At 34.7% G+C, this 19,154-nt stretch overlaps 2 protein-coding genes across 3 annotated transcripts; both read right to left on the reverse strand.

Annotated features, from left to right (window-relative positions):
• Positions 1-690: 690 nt before the first annotated feature.
• On the reverse strand, positions 691-6,245 carry mgst1.1 (microsomal glutathione S-transferase 1.1). Of its 2 annotated transcripts, none has more exons than XM_073945951.1 (4): positions 5,568-6,245; positions 5,326-5,462; positions 4,291-4,382; positions 691-4,218 (listed from the first exon to the last, which is right to left on the reverse strand). In XM_073945951.1, exons 2-4 carry the CDS (start codon positions 5,449-5,451, stop codon positions 3,972-3,974), a joined length of 465 nt encoding a protein of 154 aa, XP_073802052.1. In that variant the 5' UTR covers positions 5,452-5,462; positions 5,568-6,245; the 3' UTR covers positions 691-3,971.
• Positions 6,246-6,842: 597 nt separating this feature from the next.
• Positions 6,843-13,391, reverse strand: mgst1.2 (microsomal glutathione S-transferase 1.2). The gene is made up of 4 exons (NM_001002215.2): positions 13,143-13,391; positions 11,333-11,462; positions 8,596-8,690; positions 6,843-8,517 (listed from the first exon to the last, which is right to left on the reverse strand). Exons 2-4 carry the CDS (start codon positions 11,447-11,449, stop codon positions 8,271-8,273), a joined length of 459 nt encoding a protein of 152 aa, NP_001002215.2. The 5' UTR covers positions 11,450-11,462; positions 13,143-13,391; the 3' UTR covers positions 6,843-8,270.
• Between the last annotated feature and the right edge of the window lie 5,763 nt (positions 13,392-19,154).

Below are 19,154 nucleotides of genomic sequence, written 5' to 3' on the forward strand. Positions count from 1 at the left end.
AACCAAGCTTAAAGAAAAAGCCAGGTTTATTAATGGCGTATTCTGTTTCAGAATTGGTGTGGACTACTTCTAAATTGAACGACTTGACTAAAACACTAATCTTGATTTTTAGTCAATGCCACTGAAAAGACTGCATTTCTAGTCTATCAATTGACACCAGTTTGCTTATAAAAAACACCCATGCAGATCATTTTGAGAAATTTTGATTGATAAACATGAGACACATTGTCTAGAACCCCCCTAAAATGTATTCTTGTGTGCTTTTATTCACTCTTTTTGTCAGATACCAACATCCGACAGAAGTTGGTTTCAGTAAAGACAAAAAAAATAAACAAATGAGTTATTTCTTTAATTCTGTCTTCACCTCCATGTCTCACATCTTGTGTGCTCTTTCTAAGTGAACCAGAGGAAACTGCTGTGCTAATGGACTCTCATTAATTTGCCAACTAACAGTCAAGGTCAGAATTTTTGTTAAAAAGTACATTAAAATCAGATATTATCCAACAAAAAAAAAACAAACATGGAATTTATGGTATAGATTGCAAGATTTTCACTATAGTCGCCATTTAGTGCCATTATATTGATGACCATGAGAGGATTTTTCTTAAGTTTCTCCTTTTGTGATAAAAAAAAGAAGCACATACGGCAATAAAACAACACCAGGGTGAGTAAACGATGACTCAGTTGTCATTTGTGTTTGATTTCTCCTTTTAATGTGGATGAATTCTTGCATTCATGCTTTAGACAAGGTTATATTATAACATAACAACATAATACATCAAACACTTCATGTCATATGACTTATCTCATTCTTACTTTTTATAAAGTCCACCCTAATGTAATTCCCCTGTTCAATAATACACTACTTCTGAACTGAAATCCTACAATGACAAACAAAACACAGATTCCAAGGGGCAGTTCATATCCAAAATGAAACTTCCTCAACATTTACTCTCACACTCATGTTGTTCTAAACATTTATGTATGTCTTTTGAACACAAATGAAGATGTTCGGTAGAATCTTTTGGGGGGGGGGGGGGGAGCAACCATTGGCATCCATAGTAGGAGCAAAATATTGAAGTCAATGACTTGTGTTCAGCAGACAAAGAAACTAGTGGGGGATGAGTAAATGATAACAAAATTAAGCTTTTTAGGTGAACTATCCCTTTAACTTCTCGGCCACGTTCCTGGAGGTCCACCAACACTGCATGTTTTGTCTGTCCCACCAATTACAGATCTTTCAACCTCTTCTAATGAGCTGATGAGGGGTGTTTGGAGACATGGAAAATGTCTAGAGCTTGTTGTCCTCCAGAAACATGGTTGAGAAACACTGCTTTAACTCATACTACATTCTTCCCCACTTAACTACAACTCGTTACTTCAAAACGAATGGATAGTTTTCTTCAGATGTGATTGTTTGCAGATGAGACCTAGAGTTTTTCCCCAAATGATCACTATCACAAAGCAAACCGTCTTCAAGATAACTTTTCATATATCTAATTAAGACTTTCAAAGATGCATAAGGCTAATTACGTGCCATTGATTAGACTGTTCATAGCTGCATGGAATGTGTTTACAGGCTATTCATAACATATTAAAGGTAATGTGTGAAGCATGAATGGCCTAAGAAGATTTTCCTCATTCTGTTAAGCAGGGCTATTTTTACCAAACGTCTGCTAGCATAGCTCACCATCTACGTGTGGCTATATAAAACAGTTCACTTCATCTTTTGAAGCAGAACACAATCACGCAGATAAATGAGTGTTTGTGCATACATGCCAAGGGTGGATAAGAAAACACACAAAGACGTGTGCATTAAACAAACGACGTAACATCGGTTGTACTTGGGCTTTCAAATAGCTCCCTCTAGTGGACAAAATATGAATTTGTTTCTTGCACACTGCAAACAATTGTATATCGAGTCTATATTTTCCATGATTTATTTACTGCATTTATGTATTTTGTAAAACATGCTTACAAGGAGTACAGAAATGCTAAGGTAAAGTCTTTGCAACTGGTGTAAATGGTCAAATCTATAAACTTCAAAATCCCAGATTAAAGCACACACTCTGAAAATGAAGTCTGATTAATAAGTAACAATAAAACAAATGTCTGTTCAATGTACAATGTATAGTGCAGTTCAAACCTTAGACTCTTCTTCAAATGTGCGCCAGATGTTAAAGATCACATTAATTATTACAATCAATGATAGTATAGTAGACTTTATTTAAACTACAACTTTCCAAAAGAGCGTCTTTGCAATGATGTCATAGAAGAACCATTTTGATTCCCTAAAGAACCTTTTAGTGAACAATTCTGATAAGAACCATTATTTTTAGTATATTAATGATCTGAAGATCCACTTTAAAGAACATTTTGTGTATGGAAAACGTTTCAAGGATATTAACGGTTCTGTAAAGGAATAGTGCACCCTTCATTTACTCACTCTTGACTTGTTTCAAACCATGGAATGGAATCAAAAGAAGATATTTCAAGAACGCTGGAAAGCTTCTTTTCATAGCATTTGTTTTTCCTAGTATGGAAGTTAAAGGTTACAGGTTTACAACATTCTTCAAAATATCTTCTTTAGTGTTCAACAGAATAAAGAAACTCTTGAACCACTTGAAAGAGAGTAAATGAGAACGTTTTCATTTGTCATCTCCGTAGACTACAGCGAATAGTCCGGACTGCTGAACGAATCACTGGCACTGCCCTTCATACACTTCAAGAACTGTACTCTTCCAGAGTGAAGGGCTCGCAAAATCACTCTGGGCGAATCGCACCCAGCACACTACCCTGTTCAAACTGTTATCGTCTGGTCGGCGCTTCAGAGCATCAAGCACAAAAACAGCCAGACACAGGAAAAGTTTCTTTCCTCAGGCCATCTACCTTATGAACAGTTAAATATCCCCCAACTGTGCAATAAATATGTGCAATACTTTCTCATACGCACTTGTACACAGCACCTTACATTAAAATACAATACAATACTTTCTCCATTCACATTTGTACACAGCACCTAATAACCTGTATATTTATATCAATCTGCACATACAATTCAACATCCAGATTTCTGGACTAACTGCATCTCTGTTTAATGATTATCGTCTTTTTTCATATTTATTTTGTGTTGTCACTTGTCACATTATGTGCACTGGAAGTTTCTGTAGCCAAAACAATTCCTTGTGGGTGTGAAGCACACTTGGCAATAAAACTGATTCTGAGAGAGTAAATGAGAACATTTTCATTTGTGGGAGAACTATTCCTTTAAGAAACCATCAATGCCTATATAAAAAAAAACTAATTTATAGTGTTTATAAAGTGCAAACATGGGAATAAGGCACTAAAAGCCAGTAGAAAACACACAAAAAATGATCTTCATTCATGCAAGACTGCTAAAAGCAGGTAAAATAACACAAAATCTTCTGTACAGCTGAAGCCAAAATTATTAGCCCCCCTTTAGTGGGTTTTTTTTTTTTTTTTTTTTTTTTTTTTGCCAAATGGTGTTTAACAGAGAAAGGAAATTTTCAGATAATATCTTTTCTTCTGGAGAAAGTCTTATTGGTTTTATTCCAGCTAGAATAGAAGCAGATTTAAATTTTTAAAAACCATTTTAAGGTCAAAATTGTTAAGCCCCTTTAAGCTACTTTATTTATTGCCTAAACAAACTATCGTTACACAATAACTTGCCTAATCACTCTAACCTGCCTAGTTGACCCAATTAACCTGGTTAAACCTTTAAACGTCACTTTAAGCTGTATGGAAGAGTCTTTATCTAGTAAAATATTATTTACTGTCATCATGGCAAATATAAAATAAATCAGTTATTAGAGATGAGTTATTAAAACTATTATGTTTAGAAATGTGCTGAAAAAAAGTCTTCTCTCTGTTAAACAGAAATTGGGGGGAAAAATAAACAGGGGGGGGGGGAATAATTCTGACTTGAGCTGTATATGAACGAGTGTTATTCATTAAAGAAAAAGAGCAGTAGTGAGCACCCTGTAGGCCATAGATAAAGTTGTAAGCAGCCCTACGCCAAAGGCTACACCTCTGGTAGGTTGCGGAAGAGCCATTATGTACGCGACTGTATGGATGAATCGGGACACTACAAACACCCGGAAGTGCAAAAGAGCAGTGGAGAGAACCGGCCCCGTCAGTGCATACAGAAGACCGATCACCACAAAAGGAACGATGCTTTCCAGGTCATTCAGATGGCATCTGGGATTCAAGAACAAAAACATGAGGAGGAGATCACCCAGTGATTGTGCAGTTTAACAAATAGAAGTTTACCGTCGCACTCTTTCCACATCTGGATCAGTCCTAACCAGTTTTTTCTTGTCTTCTGCTATTGCCATGGCGGTGTCCTCCAAGTTGGAGAAGACCTGAACAAATGGCATCATTAAAGGGATAGTTCACACAAAAATGTAAATACTGCCAACATTTACACATCCACCACTTGTTTAGAATTTGAGTTTCTGAACAATGAACATTGAATACTGAAAAAATGTTGAAGAGAGAAACAACTATTGACTTTAATAGTATTTTTTGTTCCTATAGTGGACGTAGATGACTTTTTTTTTACAACATTCTTCAAAATATCTTCTTTTGTGATCAACAGTACAAAGAAAATCCTAAAAGATGTGGAAATTTTCCTTTTAAGGTGTTGTTTACTCCTGGTATTAAGGTGTTTTAGTAGGTCAAATCACAAATAGTTTACATCTGTTTTAGTCCATCTTGGTTTTGTCCACTTTTCTGGAGTATTTATGGGCTTTATCTGAACATTTGATCTAATATTTCTACTTTGTGCCTCAATATCAGGTTTCAGAGTAAATACAGGAATTAGAGAGTGAAGTTCAATACCTTTTAAGACCTTTTTAAATACTTTTTCCATACATTTTAAGACCTTATAACCACTTTTCAACTGGAAACACTGACAAGATTTTAACATACTGTATATATACTAAGTATTAATGTAAGAAATTAATTCAGCACATAAAGAACTGCCAAAATAATGGTGTTGTCTTAGTAAACAAAGCAGCATGATGTCAAATCTACCAGGATTTCATTGATTTTATAAACTACAGAGGATCCTGATATTCGCAGATTTAATTCGGGCCAACTTTAGCATACATTGCATCATCTAAAATTTTATAAAATGTAATATCTTATTAAATAGCATTTAAGACTTTTTAATGGCATTAAATTTCTCTATAATGATTCATCAACTTTTAATACATTTTACAATCCCGCGGACATTTGTAACGTAATTTAGTTCAACAATTCACAAAGTCGTGTCAATAAATTGAGGACAAAAATAAAGTGTACCTGTTTTGTCAATCGCAGGTAAGAGGTCATGAGGCTCATGAGCATCATTTTGAGGATGACTATGGTTGCGTATGTGGAGAAGGCCAGAAAGACCTCACTGTCGATCATGTGCACAACTTCTGCCATCTTAGTTTAAACTGCAGATAAACACCAAACAATAAATTACACAAACATTATTCATTTGCATTGCTTTTAATGCAGAAAATCGCATGCAACAGTCTCACAGATGCATCATTTCATACCTGATACTGACTACTACAGATCTTGCATAACTTCTATACTGCACACAGCCAGTTTTACCAGTTTAGAAAAAACCACACTTGGCAGCTATAGGTTACAAAGTTTCAGAAAAGCAGCCAGTTTAAACAGGATTTTTCTGCATCATTTCAATCACAAAGCTCAAGCTCTAAAATAAAACTAGAGTTATAGCCTATTTACTTTGTTTACGTTACCAGAATTGGACTAACTGCTATAGAAATCATTCCGTTGTACTTTATTAACAGCTTACAGCTCAGTTTCTGTCCTAAAGTCCTGTAACAGAAACCAAGCAAATTCGCTTGTTTTCTGATTTTTCACGTCGCAGAATTGAAAGCATCTAACATTGCTGGCGTTTAATATTGTCACTTCACTAGTTTTCGCACTCATTCGTCGATTTGTTTGTTTATGCAACTTTAATGGAAACAATAGCGTAAAGCTAGGACGCCAGAGGCGGTCTCTCCGGAACTTCAAAAATGTGTAGATGCCTGTTTAAAAACGTGAATATTGAAAAAAATGATAACAAAAAGTGCACAAGCAAGACGACTGAGAGAATTATAAGCTGAAATATAAGCGTTTTGATGCATTTCTCACCCTTTTGTCGCCTCTCTGCTTTGCTTTCACAGCTTTTCACTCCTGAACTAACGCGTGAAGGTGGGCGTGTCAAGTAACCTACATAACTATAGCTAATAATAATAATAATGACACTCTGGCGAACTGTTATTGCTAATGTTTGTTTTGCACAATACATGCATAGCACGGAGCCCCTGAAGCGCTTTACTGTACTGTCTAAAAATAAACAAATAACTATATAAAACACAAAATGCCACTTATTGCGTGTTATTAATTAAGTGTAATTATTTACTAAAATATTTCAACATATATAAAAAAAATGAATGAACATTTTAATGTGAAATACAACACAAAATAGATTTAGATAGTTATAAAAAAATATGAAATAAATTTAATATGAAACAAGATTAAAATAAATACGATGTTTAATTATATAAAAAATAATATATAACTATATTATAATATAATATATAATTATCTAATATTAAAACAATTTGATTAAAATAAGTAAATAACTGTATAGATAGATAGATAGATAGATAGATAGATAGATAGATAGATAGATAGATAGATAGATAGATAGATAGATAGATAGAATCTATACTTTGGATATAATTTAATAAAGTACATACACTACCTGACAAAAGTCTTGTCGTCAAAACCCAGTTATAAGAGGAACAAACAATAACTTCACTTTAAGCTGTTTATTATTATTATTTTATTATTTATTATTCATTATTTTTCAGATGAATCATCTGTTAAACTGCATCTCAGTCGTCACAAATAGTGCAGAAGACCTACTGGAACCAGCATGGACCCAAGACTCTCACAGAAATCAGTCAAGTTTGGTGAAGGAAAAATCATGGTTTGGGGTTACATTCAGTATAGGGGCATGCGAGAGATCTGCAGAGTGGATGGCAACATCAACAGCCTGCGGTGTCAAGACGTTTGTGTTGCCCATTACATTACAAAACACAGGAGAGGGCAAATTCTGCAGGATAGCGCTCCTTCTCATACTTCAGCCTCCACATCAAAGTTCCTAAAAGCAAAGAAGGTCTGGTGCTCCAGGATTGGCCAGGCCAGTCACCCAACATGAACAATATTAAGCATGTCTGGAGTTAAAAGAAGGAGGCTGTGAAAATTAATCCAAAGAATCTTGATGAACTCTGGGAGTCCTGCAAGAACGCTTTCTTTTCCATTCCACATGACGTTTTTATTGTTATTTGAGTCGTTGCAGAGATGTATGGATGCAGTCGTCCAAGCTCATGGGATTCATACAAGATTTATAAAAAAAAAAAATTTCCACTGCACCATGACTTTATATTCTATACTGTACATTATTTCTGTTCTGGACATTACTTTTGTCTAAGCAAACTCAGACCTTACTGTCCAAATTTAATCATTAAAAATCGAGACTCGATCATATTTTATTTTGGTAAAATAAGCATAATCTAGAGGCCTTTGCCTTTCATATGAGCCACTTCTGATACCAAATGATCAACAAGAGGTCAAGTTATTATTGGTTGTTCCTAAGACACACACAGTGTTCTTTTGGGCATGATGAGTAATGGCATTGTGCCATATTACAGTCTAATTAACAGAATGCAACTTCATTGAAGATATGAAACAGCTTACGAAACAGCGCGGAATGTGCTGCATTATCATGAATAAACTTTGACTTGATTTAGAAATCAGTGACCCAATCTGTTCTGCGCACCCTTAGGAAAAGCCAACAAGACTATGATAGATGTTGCTAAAAATTCTGTAAAGTACTAAATTATGCAACGAAATGATCCCGTTCAAATTTTACAGAAAGGCAGGTCTGAGCACTTGGAATGCCTCCTAAAAAAACACAGATAGCAACGTCAGTTTAACGCCGAGTCATGGTGACAATGACCTGTTGACTGATAACAAACATTTGATAGAAGAAACTGACATTACAACAGCGGCTTCTTTCCAAATACCTGTATATTAATTGAAAATGCAGTTGAATGTTCACAGATTTTATTATCAATTGCATACACTAGAGTGAAATAAGAAAGTATAAAGCCAATAAAATCAAAAAATACAAAACTGGCCTCTACCATTCTGCGGCATACTGCAATGCAATGGCATCTTTACAGATAGAGAGCTGTGGTGAGCACTCTGTAGGCCATGGAGAAGGTTGTGATCATTCCCACCACCCAGGACAGACCCCTGCTGGGCTGAGGAAGAGCCAGCACGTATGACGCGGTGTGGATGAAACGAGAGCCTACAAACACCCGGAAGTGCAGCAGAGCTGTGGAGAGATCTGGACCGGTCAGTGCATACAGAAGACCGATCACCACAAAGGGAATGATGTTCTCCAGATCATTCAGATGGCACCTGTGGATCAATAGTGAACGTCACTTTAAAGTGGTTTCCAACAGGTTGAAAGAGGATACATTGGTGAATTGGCATTACCTTCGGACACGCTCTACGTCGGGATTGGTCTGAAGCATCTTCTTTCGCGCCTCTGGATTTTTGCTCATTGCAGTGTCCTCCCAGTTTGAAAAGGCCTGAATTATGAACAGAAATAAAGTTGAAGTCAATACTATTAGCACTCGGGTGATTTATTTATTTTTTTCAGATATTTGCCTAATGATGTTTAACAGAGCAAGTGGTTTTTCACAGTATTTCCTATAATATTTTTTTTCTTCTGGAAAAAAGTCTTATTTGCTTTATTTCGACGAGAATAAAAGCAGTTTTTATTTTTTTCTAAACCATTTTAGCATATTTTTTCAGCATATTTTTTTTAATTGTCTACAGATCAATCTGTCATCATGACAAAGATAAAATAAAATAGGTTTTTAGAAATGAGTTATTAAAACTTTCGGTTAAACAGAAATTGGGGAAAAAATAAACAAGGGGGGCTAATGATTCAGGAGGGCTAGTAATTCTGACTTCAATTGTGTATAACTATGCGTCAAACTGAAATGACCAAAGGATGACTGCAATTCCAAAGCAGAAGCAAATGCTTCGATTTTGATTAAAGGACAGCAAAACCTTTTATTTTTTTTATTATTCCGACTAACTTTGTTATAGTTTCACTTTAAGACTAACAATGTGTGTTAGTAAAATAAACAAAGTAAATTCTGATTTTATGCGGACTTTAAAGTCGCATTGCATTGATTTAAGTTGAGTCAACTCATAAAAGCTGCAGCAAGTCTTACAATTTTAAGTTTTTGTTGTTGTTGTTTTTAATTTGCAGTGCAAGTCAGAATGAACATACAAAATTACAAAGTACATGGTGGTGTTGTTGCTGTTCAGTTTGCCAACCCTTCTTCAAAAACGTTAACATTTACTTTACCAATTTTACATAATTTACACACACCTCCCTACAGGTACTGAAAAAAATTATTAAAGATGATTCCTTGAATTAACTTTTTTTTTAAGTTAAGGGTTTGTAAACAATTTGTTTATGTTGAATTTAAACAAATAAATTAAGTTTAACATTACTAAATTTAATTTGTTTGTTTAAATTCAACACAAATAAATTGTTTGTAACAATTTTGCAGACAGCATTTTTTTCAGTGTACTTAGTAAAAGTTGACAGTGCCAATGACTGGCCTGGCATATGTAAAACAGCATTTTTTGGAAGATTTCATGTATATTTGTACACTTTTTCTTTCTTTTTCTTTTTTTTTTTTTTGCTGCATGTTTAAGCTACTTATTTAAAATGCTATTTGATTTTAAGAATCAACACAATTTTTTTGATAAGTTTTTTTTTTTTGGGACAACTTACTTGTTTCATGTTTAATCCATTTAAAGTTGTAAAAACAATCAAAGTCCTCATAACCCGGAGGCTGAGATTGTTATTCTTTTCGTAATGTGAAGCAGTTCCTAGAAAAACTGATTTTTACTGAGCAAACAGTGGACGTGGCTTGTTTTTTCTACCACGGGCTGAATAGACGAAGCAAAGTAGGCATTTCATTTGGAAAGATCGGGAAATGGGGTTTAGAAGAGTTAATACAACCTAACAGACTCCTCCTGCTCACCAGTTATGACTGTTGTCGAAACTGACAGTTGAAGCAGCGTTAGCATTACCTCAGAATCACGTAATCTGGTAAAATAACTGAAAACAAACAGGAAGTGCATTTTCAGATTTCAATTAAAGATTAGAGGGGCAAACTTTTTTTTCTTAATGACATGCACAGATTAAATATTCACCACAAAACTAGCAGTGTGAGCTAACAAAATCATAAGGTTAGTTTTGATATCTTAGGGACATTAAGTTAACCTAATCGATTTGTGTTGGGACAACGTAAAGGCATTGTTTGGAACCCAATATTTTCACAGTGTAAATGTCAGGGTTTATTTTAATGTTGTGTATGCATAAAATATTTGAAAAATGCGAGGGGAAAATATGCAGTTTTTGAAAAATGCAGTTTTTGACTACATCTCTGACATCTCCTAAAACTTTGCTATCTTAAATTGTAGGCTTGGTTTAGAAGCAAAAATTAAAAAGTTTACAGTGTTAGCTTTGTGGCTGAACTGATAGCTTCTGCTCTATGTTTATGGCATGTTATAGTCTCTTGTTGTTTTCTATGTAAATTGCATGAGCTTATTTTGTAAAAAGATTGCAGTTACACACAGTACATACACCATCTACTTCAAATCAAATGGACTAAAGAGATTAGATTAGAAACCATGTGTAAACAGGAATGCGTCTCCGTTTACTAGTGGTCTGATTGACCGAAATAAATCTAACTGTAAATGGTTACAATTGTAAACAGCTGCCGAAGAGCAACATTATAAAACATTGGTCTTGATGACCACAATCATTATGCATCAACAGCACTTACTTTAGTCTTAACATTTGTAAACAGCATCATAAAGTATTAGCTTTGTTACTGAAAATGCAACATATTTCATCGACAGGCCAGAATGGATGTTTACTATTATTACTATTATTATCATACAGGCCAAAAAGGCAAATCTGGCTTTTTTACAGTATTGCAGTAAATTGCACCAGATGCTCCTAATGTGACTGGAGGAGCGCCATTTCCAAAATGGGAGCGCTGGAAATAATGACCGGTTATAAAAGATGAGCTCTACATGATGCACTTAGAGTCTTGCGTTGGTTTTTATGGTCAAGTTAATTTCAACATCATGTGGAACTAATCTTATTTAGTCACTGAATTGTATAAACCAACTGCACCTTTCTAGTAAACCTGAAGTATCCGGTCAGAGGAGCCATGAACATCATTTTGAGGATGACGATAGTGGCATACGTGCAGAAGGCCAGGAACACGTCGCTGTTCATCAGATCGGCCATTTTGACAAATTTCCTGCAAAGGATGAAGTAAAATAGAACAAAGGCAAAATTGAGCAATGGAATAAATGTTATTGAAGTCAGTGGTTACAGGTTTCCAACATTCTTCAAAACATTTTCTTTTGTGCTTAAGAGGAAAATCTGGTATGGAGCAATTATTCATTCATTCATTTTCCTTCGGCTTAGTCCCTTTTTTATCAGGGGTCACCACAGCGGAATGAACTAACAACTATTTCGGCATGTGTTTTACACAGTGAATTTCAGTCACAACCCAGCACTGGGAAACATGAAATAATTAAATTTGTAAACATTTTTGGGTGAAACATCCATTCAATACTGTATGTATATAAAAAAAATTCCAAGCTGCATAAAAAACATTAGGACAAGGCACTATGCTAAAATTTGTGATTTTTAGTTTTATAAAGTTTTTTTTTTTTCAGTATAGAAAGAAATAAAAACATAAAAAATACACTTCTAACTGTTTGTAGTGCACATTATTAAATTGTGTCTGTATATTTCCATAACAATACATATTTTAAAGGCTGTTTTCTCAAAATGAGTTTTTTTTTTCTTCTGCAATGAACCATAAAGAAGTCATAAATAAGAAATAAATTTGTTAACTGTGGCTATTTAATGATAGCAAATCAATTCAACAAAATACATGTTTATTTTTTACAATAATAAAACCATGGTGGTTTATTCCACAGTGTTGACCGCTGGTAAATAAGGGACTAGCTGAAGGAAAATGAATAAAGTGTATTTTTTTGTATGGAGATATGTTGCCTTTCAAATCTCTAATTTTAAGCTACATAAAACTACAAGACCATCTTTTTCTCATTATATTCAAACCTTGCAAACAATAACATATATAAAAATGAGAAAAAAAAAACATATAAAATTTGCTAAAATACGTAAATAAAGGGGGTGACAACCCCTGGAATGACACACAGTGTTGTTTGGGAGGGGGGTTTAAAGAGGACACTTGTTTGCTTAAGATATGAAACAGCTTACCAAACAGTAAAGAATGTGCTGCAATATCATAAATAAACTTTGACTTAATTTTGTAATCTCAATCTGTTCTGAGCATCCTCAGAAAAGCCAATAAGACTATGATAGATGTTGCTAAATGTTCAGTACTAACTCATAAAACAAAAACGATCCAGTCAAGTTTTACAGAAAGTCAGGTTTAAGCATTTGGAATGCTTCCTAAAAAAAACAGATAACAACTTCCGTTTAACGCCAAGTCATGGTGACAATGACCAATTTCAAAATTGCCTGGTTCCATTTTTTACAATAATAATAATAAAAACCAATGTTTTAATGGGGATATATGTTGCAAAACGCCTATTTTAACTCAAATTTTAACGCACATAAAACTACTACGTCGTCTTTTATATATTTATTTATTTTTTGCTTGTTATATTCAAACCAGTCCACCATTTTGTACATATCACTCGCATGACCCTTATTACCAACCTATCTACGCTGCAAGTAAGCCTAATATTACACAACGCGTGGGTTCGTCAATTAATAATCAGGTGTAAATTCGGTCGCGTCGCTTGCGTGTAGTTTTGAACCAATGTTTACAGATTCTTTATACTGTTATCACCTCCCCATATCATAATCAAACGTCTCTATAATGCAATATTAAACTAAACAAAAAGTAAACGAAAGTGAATAGTTGAACAATGCATACCTGGCTGACGATTCTAGTGAATGACAAGTGCTTGTCAGAAGTGTGTGAACTCTCTCAGTTGTGGCGCAAGTTTGTCTAAAGGACAGCCTACTAGGAGCAGAGCCAACACGTTGCTCTTTTCTGCTGCAGATAATGCTTTATTGTCTTACAGTTAACAGTTTAATACTTTCGGATCAGCGAGCAATCATAGATTATTTTGATCTGCATAGATCAGTCAAGATAAACACAACTGCCAAATCTTTCTACAATGCACTCTGTAAGTGTAGGTTTAAGCACATATTGTACTTGCATTTTTTGACTTCCTAAACCGGTATGTCATGTTATGTAACAGTGGAGGAGGGAGGGGAAGGAAAATGTGCAAAAAATGTTTTGAGTTCAACCCTCTGTTTTTTCTGGAATACAAGTTTCATGTGCTTTTTGTTCAAAATTATCTTCGCTGTAACACATTAAGTATGCTTAAAACCAATTCAATCAAAATAAACCTTCCTGTATGGTAAAAACTATGAAAAATGTTCTCAGATTGTTTTCCAAAAAATAGCTGGTATATTTATAGAACAATAAACAAAGTAAAACCAAGACATATTTTAAGCAGAGAGACAGAAATAGTCTTTTCTTGTAAAACAAACTCAAATAATTATTCTTTTGTATAGTGTGAAATTAGCAATGATAAGTTTAAGGTTCCAATATGATCTTATAAAAAACAAACCATTACATAAAATAGTATTTTGCTGTAAAACATATACTCTATCATTTTATTGATCATTTTGAGTAATTAATAATAATGCTACCAGAACAAAATATTGAGCTAAGCGATGACAAGTTCATGGGTTCCAGAAGAATTTTATGAGAACATTAAATTATGAAGAAGAAAAACAGATACAATTTTTTAAAAATATACATACAATGAAAATGTAGTATAAATAAAGTTCAAAACAGACATATCACACAAACAATGAGAAAGTTATGAGTTCCAATATCCAGAGAAGTTGTATGAATTTGTATGAGATGATAATTTTACAAACAATTATAAAAGACTTGAGGTGAAGAAATGACAAAATAACAAGTAATGCACTGACTTTAAAAGCGATCATTTAAATAGATGTTTTTTTTTTTACTTCTATTTTTTATTTTGACACTGGCAACAAGGTTATATGTTTTAATGCAATTTATTAAAAGTTAAAATTTGAAGCAGATTCCTTTTTATAAAACTTTACATTTTAGAACATACAAGTCTTTTTTTTTATTTATAACTTTGAAAACATAATTTTTTACAGTGTATAGTATGATGCCAGCAAAAAGGACACATATTCCAACCCAATTTCAATATAAGCTGAAAATTTTAATAGATAAACTTACTTGATACATACTCCAAAAACTCAGATAGTCTGTAATTTTTCTCTTTCTAAGTTGGCGGTTCATTCCGCTGTGGCGACCCCAGATTAATAAAGGGACTAAGCCAAAAAGAAAATGAATGAATAAATAAAAATTGTTGATTTTTACCATTAGAGGCTAAATACATTCACACACTATTGCCACAAAACTGTGTTTGAACCCTTAAAAACTGATTTTTTCCATAAAAGGTCCCACCATAAAATCCCAAACACTATAGAATTCACAAGACGTTTCACTCGTGTAGTTTTGAATGGGGAAAAGTGTAATGGTCAATATGGCAAATGAAGCCCAGTACTAGTAAAATCATTCACCACTATAGGCTGATGTTTCTTCGGAGGAGTGGCTCAGACCAGATGTGTGCAGTTTGGTGGTCAACAAACAAACTGGAATCTCAGCAAATACTTCCAAGACATAAGAAATATATCCAAATAAAGCTCAAAATCACTTTTAAATGAACCAAGTGCACTTGAAAACAAAAGTTATCTGGTTTCGTAAATCGTATGAAACAAACCCAAGGCACAGTCAAACGCACATGACAGCAACTAATCAAACGCCAACAAAATTGTAGTCACTTTCATTTCTGGAGGAGATTCACCATCAAGACCAAGTTGTGGATTACTTCAGAAGACCAGCGCGATCTGATGAAGCATTATTCAGAGGATGATATTATTACGGCCATAAATGAGGTTGGTGTCGTGATCTGGTTTCTTTCGAGTGTGCATTCGCATTAGCTTGGGCAACCTGAACAATATTGCCAGTCTTGTTTGATTCAGATATTTAGAAACAAAACTTATGAGACAGTTGTTGTATAAGTTAATTGGTGATTCCAAATATGTAATGTAATCGTAAGCTTGGAAAACTGTTTCGAAGAATTTGATTTTTCCCCATTCAGACAGAATGCCCAAGAGGCGTTTTAAAAATGGCTAATAAAGTAAAATGTCTTGCTTTAAAGGGACTTTGTAAAACACTAACCCAACTTCTAAATCAAACACACATGACTGAATATGAACTACTGTTTCGAGATTGTTAAATTGCATAGAACAAAAACCATCACCTGAACAAACATAATGCTATTTTTTTTGTTTTGTTTTCCCTCAGATGTTTTCCCTACATGGTGCACTGCCACATAACTATTGGCATCTCTAAGCTATGTGTTTAAGTTATCCGCTTCGTTAGGCCTCATTCTGTTGACTGCACACATAAGGCATCATGCCATGTAATTGTAGGCACTAAAGAGATCCTGTCATCTTCCTCCGCAGCGCGAAGTTAGACACGTCTCAAGCTGAGTGAAGAGCAAGACGTCTCCTTCCCTCTTTACAATTACACCACTGTCACGCTAAACAGCTGCGCGTCTTGTCGCCATTGTGCTGGTGGTTTTTTTCGTAAGGCATTGCAGGTGCGAGCAACATCCTTATCGCTGCTGGAACATATTCGGCTCTTTACATATGCATGAGGGGAGAAAAAAAAAAAGTGCGGCGCCGAGAACTAGTTGATAAAGAATGTGGACTGATGAGATATTCTCCCGACTGACACGTTCAACGTTCACTTTTTTTTCTCCCTAGTAATGCGTTTCACCCCATGTTTACCAAATGTGAGGCTGTGCTACTTTTGCCAGAGGAGCACATATGAGAGATGTCAATCAGGGATTTAAAGATGTCACCGATTTAACAGTGTGGTCTGTGTCAGGTGTCAACAAGCTCACCATCGGAATAGTAATGCTGCGAGACACAGATCATTAGTGTTTGATTCCACAGCTCACACCAAGCACGCTAACTGCTTCTCCTTCAGACTTGGAAGCAGTTTCGTGCTTAATAAATAGTAGACTTTGAGGATCGCGAGATGCGCAGATGACTAAGTGCATGCAAAGCTGTGCAGAAGAGTTATGAATTTTAAGTGCATGGCGTATTTATGCTGTTGAACTGGGTGATCTGTAGGTGGTGTGTGTGTGTGTGTGTGTGTGTGTTTTGAGTTTAAAAGTATTTAAATTAAAACAATTAGAAAGTTTTACAATAGAGTTTGGCAAACTGTGAAGCATCTTTATTTTTTGATTTGGCATGATTTGAAGAATGTTCTTGGCAAAAATGATGCATAAATATACTATACACTTCAAAAGTGTTTAAAAAACTACATTTAAAAAAGGTAATTCTTGAAAATAGCAATATTATTACTATTAATATTATTGTTATAATAATAATTATATATTATTATAAATTTTAATAATAATATATTATTCTAAAAACATTATTACGACTACAACACTGTAAAAAATATCTATAAATTAGCTGTTTTCTGTATTTTGTGATTTATGTTTTTGATTTTCCCCATTTATTTATGCATTTGAAATGCATTATGTGACCTTGATCTTTCTTTCATCAAGTTTTAACCTTGAAAAGTTTGAAAAAGTGACTTTTATTAACATTTTTAATAGTTTAAACTCATTTATTGTCTAGGTTGGTGTCTAGGTTGTCAGACTGGGGCGACGGTTCATCTACCAGCAGGACAATGACCCAAAGCACACCGCCAAAATATCAATGGAGTGGCTTCACAACAACTCGGTGAATGTATTTGAGTGGCCCAGCCAGAGCCCAGAGCTAAATCCTATTGAACATCTCGGGACACCTATGATGAAAATCTTCTTTTGTAAGTTGTTTGTACCTATTTGTGTGTAGTTATAGTATGTCCACAATGTTAAAGTAATATAAACAAAATAAGTCTCTTTTTAAAATCCCTGATGTTATATAGGATCCAAATCCCTTCCATTTTGAGGCCCACCTTAATGTGACATAGAAGTACGGTTTCCCCGCTTACCGAATTGATTGACATCTGTGTATTAACATGTCTCTAGCAACGCGTATAATCCTATCAACAAGGCAGGACTTGCACAAAACAACTGTGCAAGTTTTCAATAAAGAAAACTTGCACAAAACTGTGATCACCTGCACCTCAAGAATGACTTTTACATGTTTAAACTGTTTTTAAAGTGTAATAAATACAAAAAAATATCTACATAATTCGTAAATGACTTTGTGTGTGACTCATTGTTGCAGAAAGGCTTGAATTAACACCAAAACAAATATATTAAATAACATCTGCTTTATTCTTGTCTGTCACTGTGCTGTTTATCTATGTGAAAGCTACACGCACCAGAGCAATACAAACATATCTCTGACAAGCACATGGGAACAGTGGGTGAGGAGAACTAGCTCATTTGCATTAAAGCCACAGGCAACAAAAACAGCTACAATGTCATAGCAGCTCAAATTTCCCAGATTTAAAAAGTTATAATAAATAATCAGTTGGGTGTTTTGAGCTGAAATTTTATGGACACATTCTGGAGACACAAAATATTTATATTAAATCTTACAAAAGGGTTAAAACAGGTGCTCTTTAAGTAACATTTTTCATCATATCGGACTGGTAGGCTTGAGCACACAAAACTAGCAACAACCTAATAATAACACACTGCAAGATCATTGTAGGCAGAGTCACGTATGGCAAAGCTAAACAAGGTAACCAGGCTGTACGATCTCTTGTTGATTTGTATAATTCACTGTTTTAGAGCGAGACGGGGAAGGAGAGCAGAGAGAAGGCAACCCAAATAATGCAGTATGATTTCCCAAAAGGACCTGTTAATGGCCAACACATGAATTGATCTCTCACCAGTCTCACCAGTAATTGGGATGCCGACTGTGGTGTCACTATATTGATTTTTTTCACTGGTAGCCAACTTGCGCCCGGGTTGTAGGACAACGATGACTAAATAACAGCCAGACCAATGATCTTAATGCCAGGAGCCAAGCACAGCTATTGATTTCATTACTGAATGCCTCCTAGGCTCCAAGCACATACATTTTTGTATCGACCCAAGGCGGCGTCTACATTTCTTCCTGCGCTGTCACACGCACTGAGGCTGGCCGTTCAAAAGCAGATAGCTGAGTTGGTACAAACATCTGTATGCTGTAAATCTCACATCATGCAATCAGTGTATTTAGACTGTTTGACATATCTGACCGTTTTATGTCGACAAAAACACATCTGAGGTAGTTTACATGTCCAAAAAAAAAATGGATGACGACATTGTCAAAGAGAAGTTAGTTTACAAACATCCATGCAAACCGTTCAAAGTGAAGTACTATGCATGCCAGGCCAGAAGGTGGCGACATGTGACCCTGTAGTCCAGTTGTTCCCAAAAGTGGGTGTCCCACAACAATATGGAGGGGTCTCTTAACTGGTGATTTAAAAAAATACTTTTTATGTAAAACTTTACTTGAAGAGATGTTCTTAAGTCTGTCATTAAACATTTATAATCATGACATGTAATTGAGATTTTATGCATGCATATGCTTGGAACAACTAAGTGTCATTCACTCAGTTATGACATTTCAAATGCAAAGATGACATTGTTTGTTATGACAACTTGACAAACAAATACATCACAACCTGTCTTTGTCTTAGTCATGACAACTTAACATTACCAAGACAACAAAATTGTCATAAATCTGTCACAAACATGATTGTCATGAAGCTATTTGAAATATTCCATGCATTTTATAACAGTGTCATTAACATCTTTTGGACATATTTGTGATTATCAAGTCATTAAATATGAATGACGCTTTT

The sequence above is a fragment of the Danio rerio genome, chromosome 4 (genome assembly GCF_049306965.1).
Source record: "Danio rerio strain Tuebingen ecotype United States chromosome 4, GRCz12tu, whole genome shotgun sequence".
NCBI lineage: Eukaryota > Metazoa > Chordata > Actinopteri > Cypriniformes > Danionidae > Danio > Danio rerio.

Bases quoted from the DNA above. Each gene is read 5' to 3' on its own strand.
- mgst1.1 (XM_073945951.1), bottom strand. From the start codon at position 5,451: ATGGCAGAAGTTGTGCACATGATCGACAGTGAGGTCTTTCTGGCCTTC. The intron at 4,383-5,325 runs GTACACTTTATT...CCATTTGTTCAG, and splicing joins ACCTGCGATTGACAAAACAG to GTCTTCTCCAACTTGGAGGA. The intron at 4,219-4,290 runs GTAAACTTCTAT...CTTGAATCCCAG, and splicing joins GATGTGGAAAGAGTGCGACG to ATGCCATCTGAATGACCTGG.
- mgst1.2 (NM_001002215.2), bottom strand. From the start codon at position 11,449: ATGGCCGATCTGATGAACAGCGACGTGTTCCTGGCCTTCTGCACGTAT. The intron at 8,691-11,332 runs GTGCAGTTGGTT...TTCATAATTCAG, and splicing joins ACTTCAGGTTTACTAGAAAG to GCCTTTTCAAACTGGGAGGA. The intron at 8,518-8,595 runs GTAATGCCAATT...ATTGATCCACAG, and splicing joins GACGTAGAGCGTGTCCGAAG to GTGCCATCTGAATGATCTGG.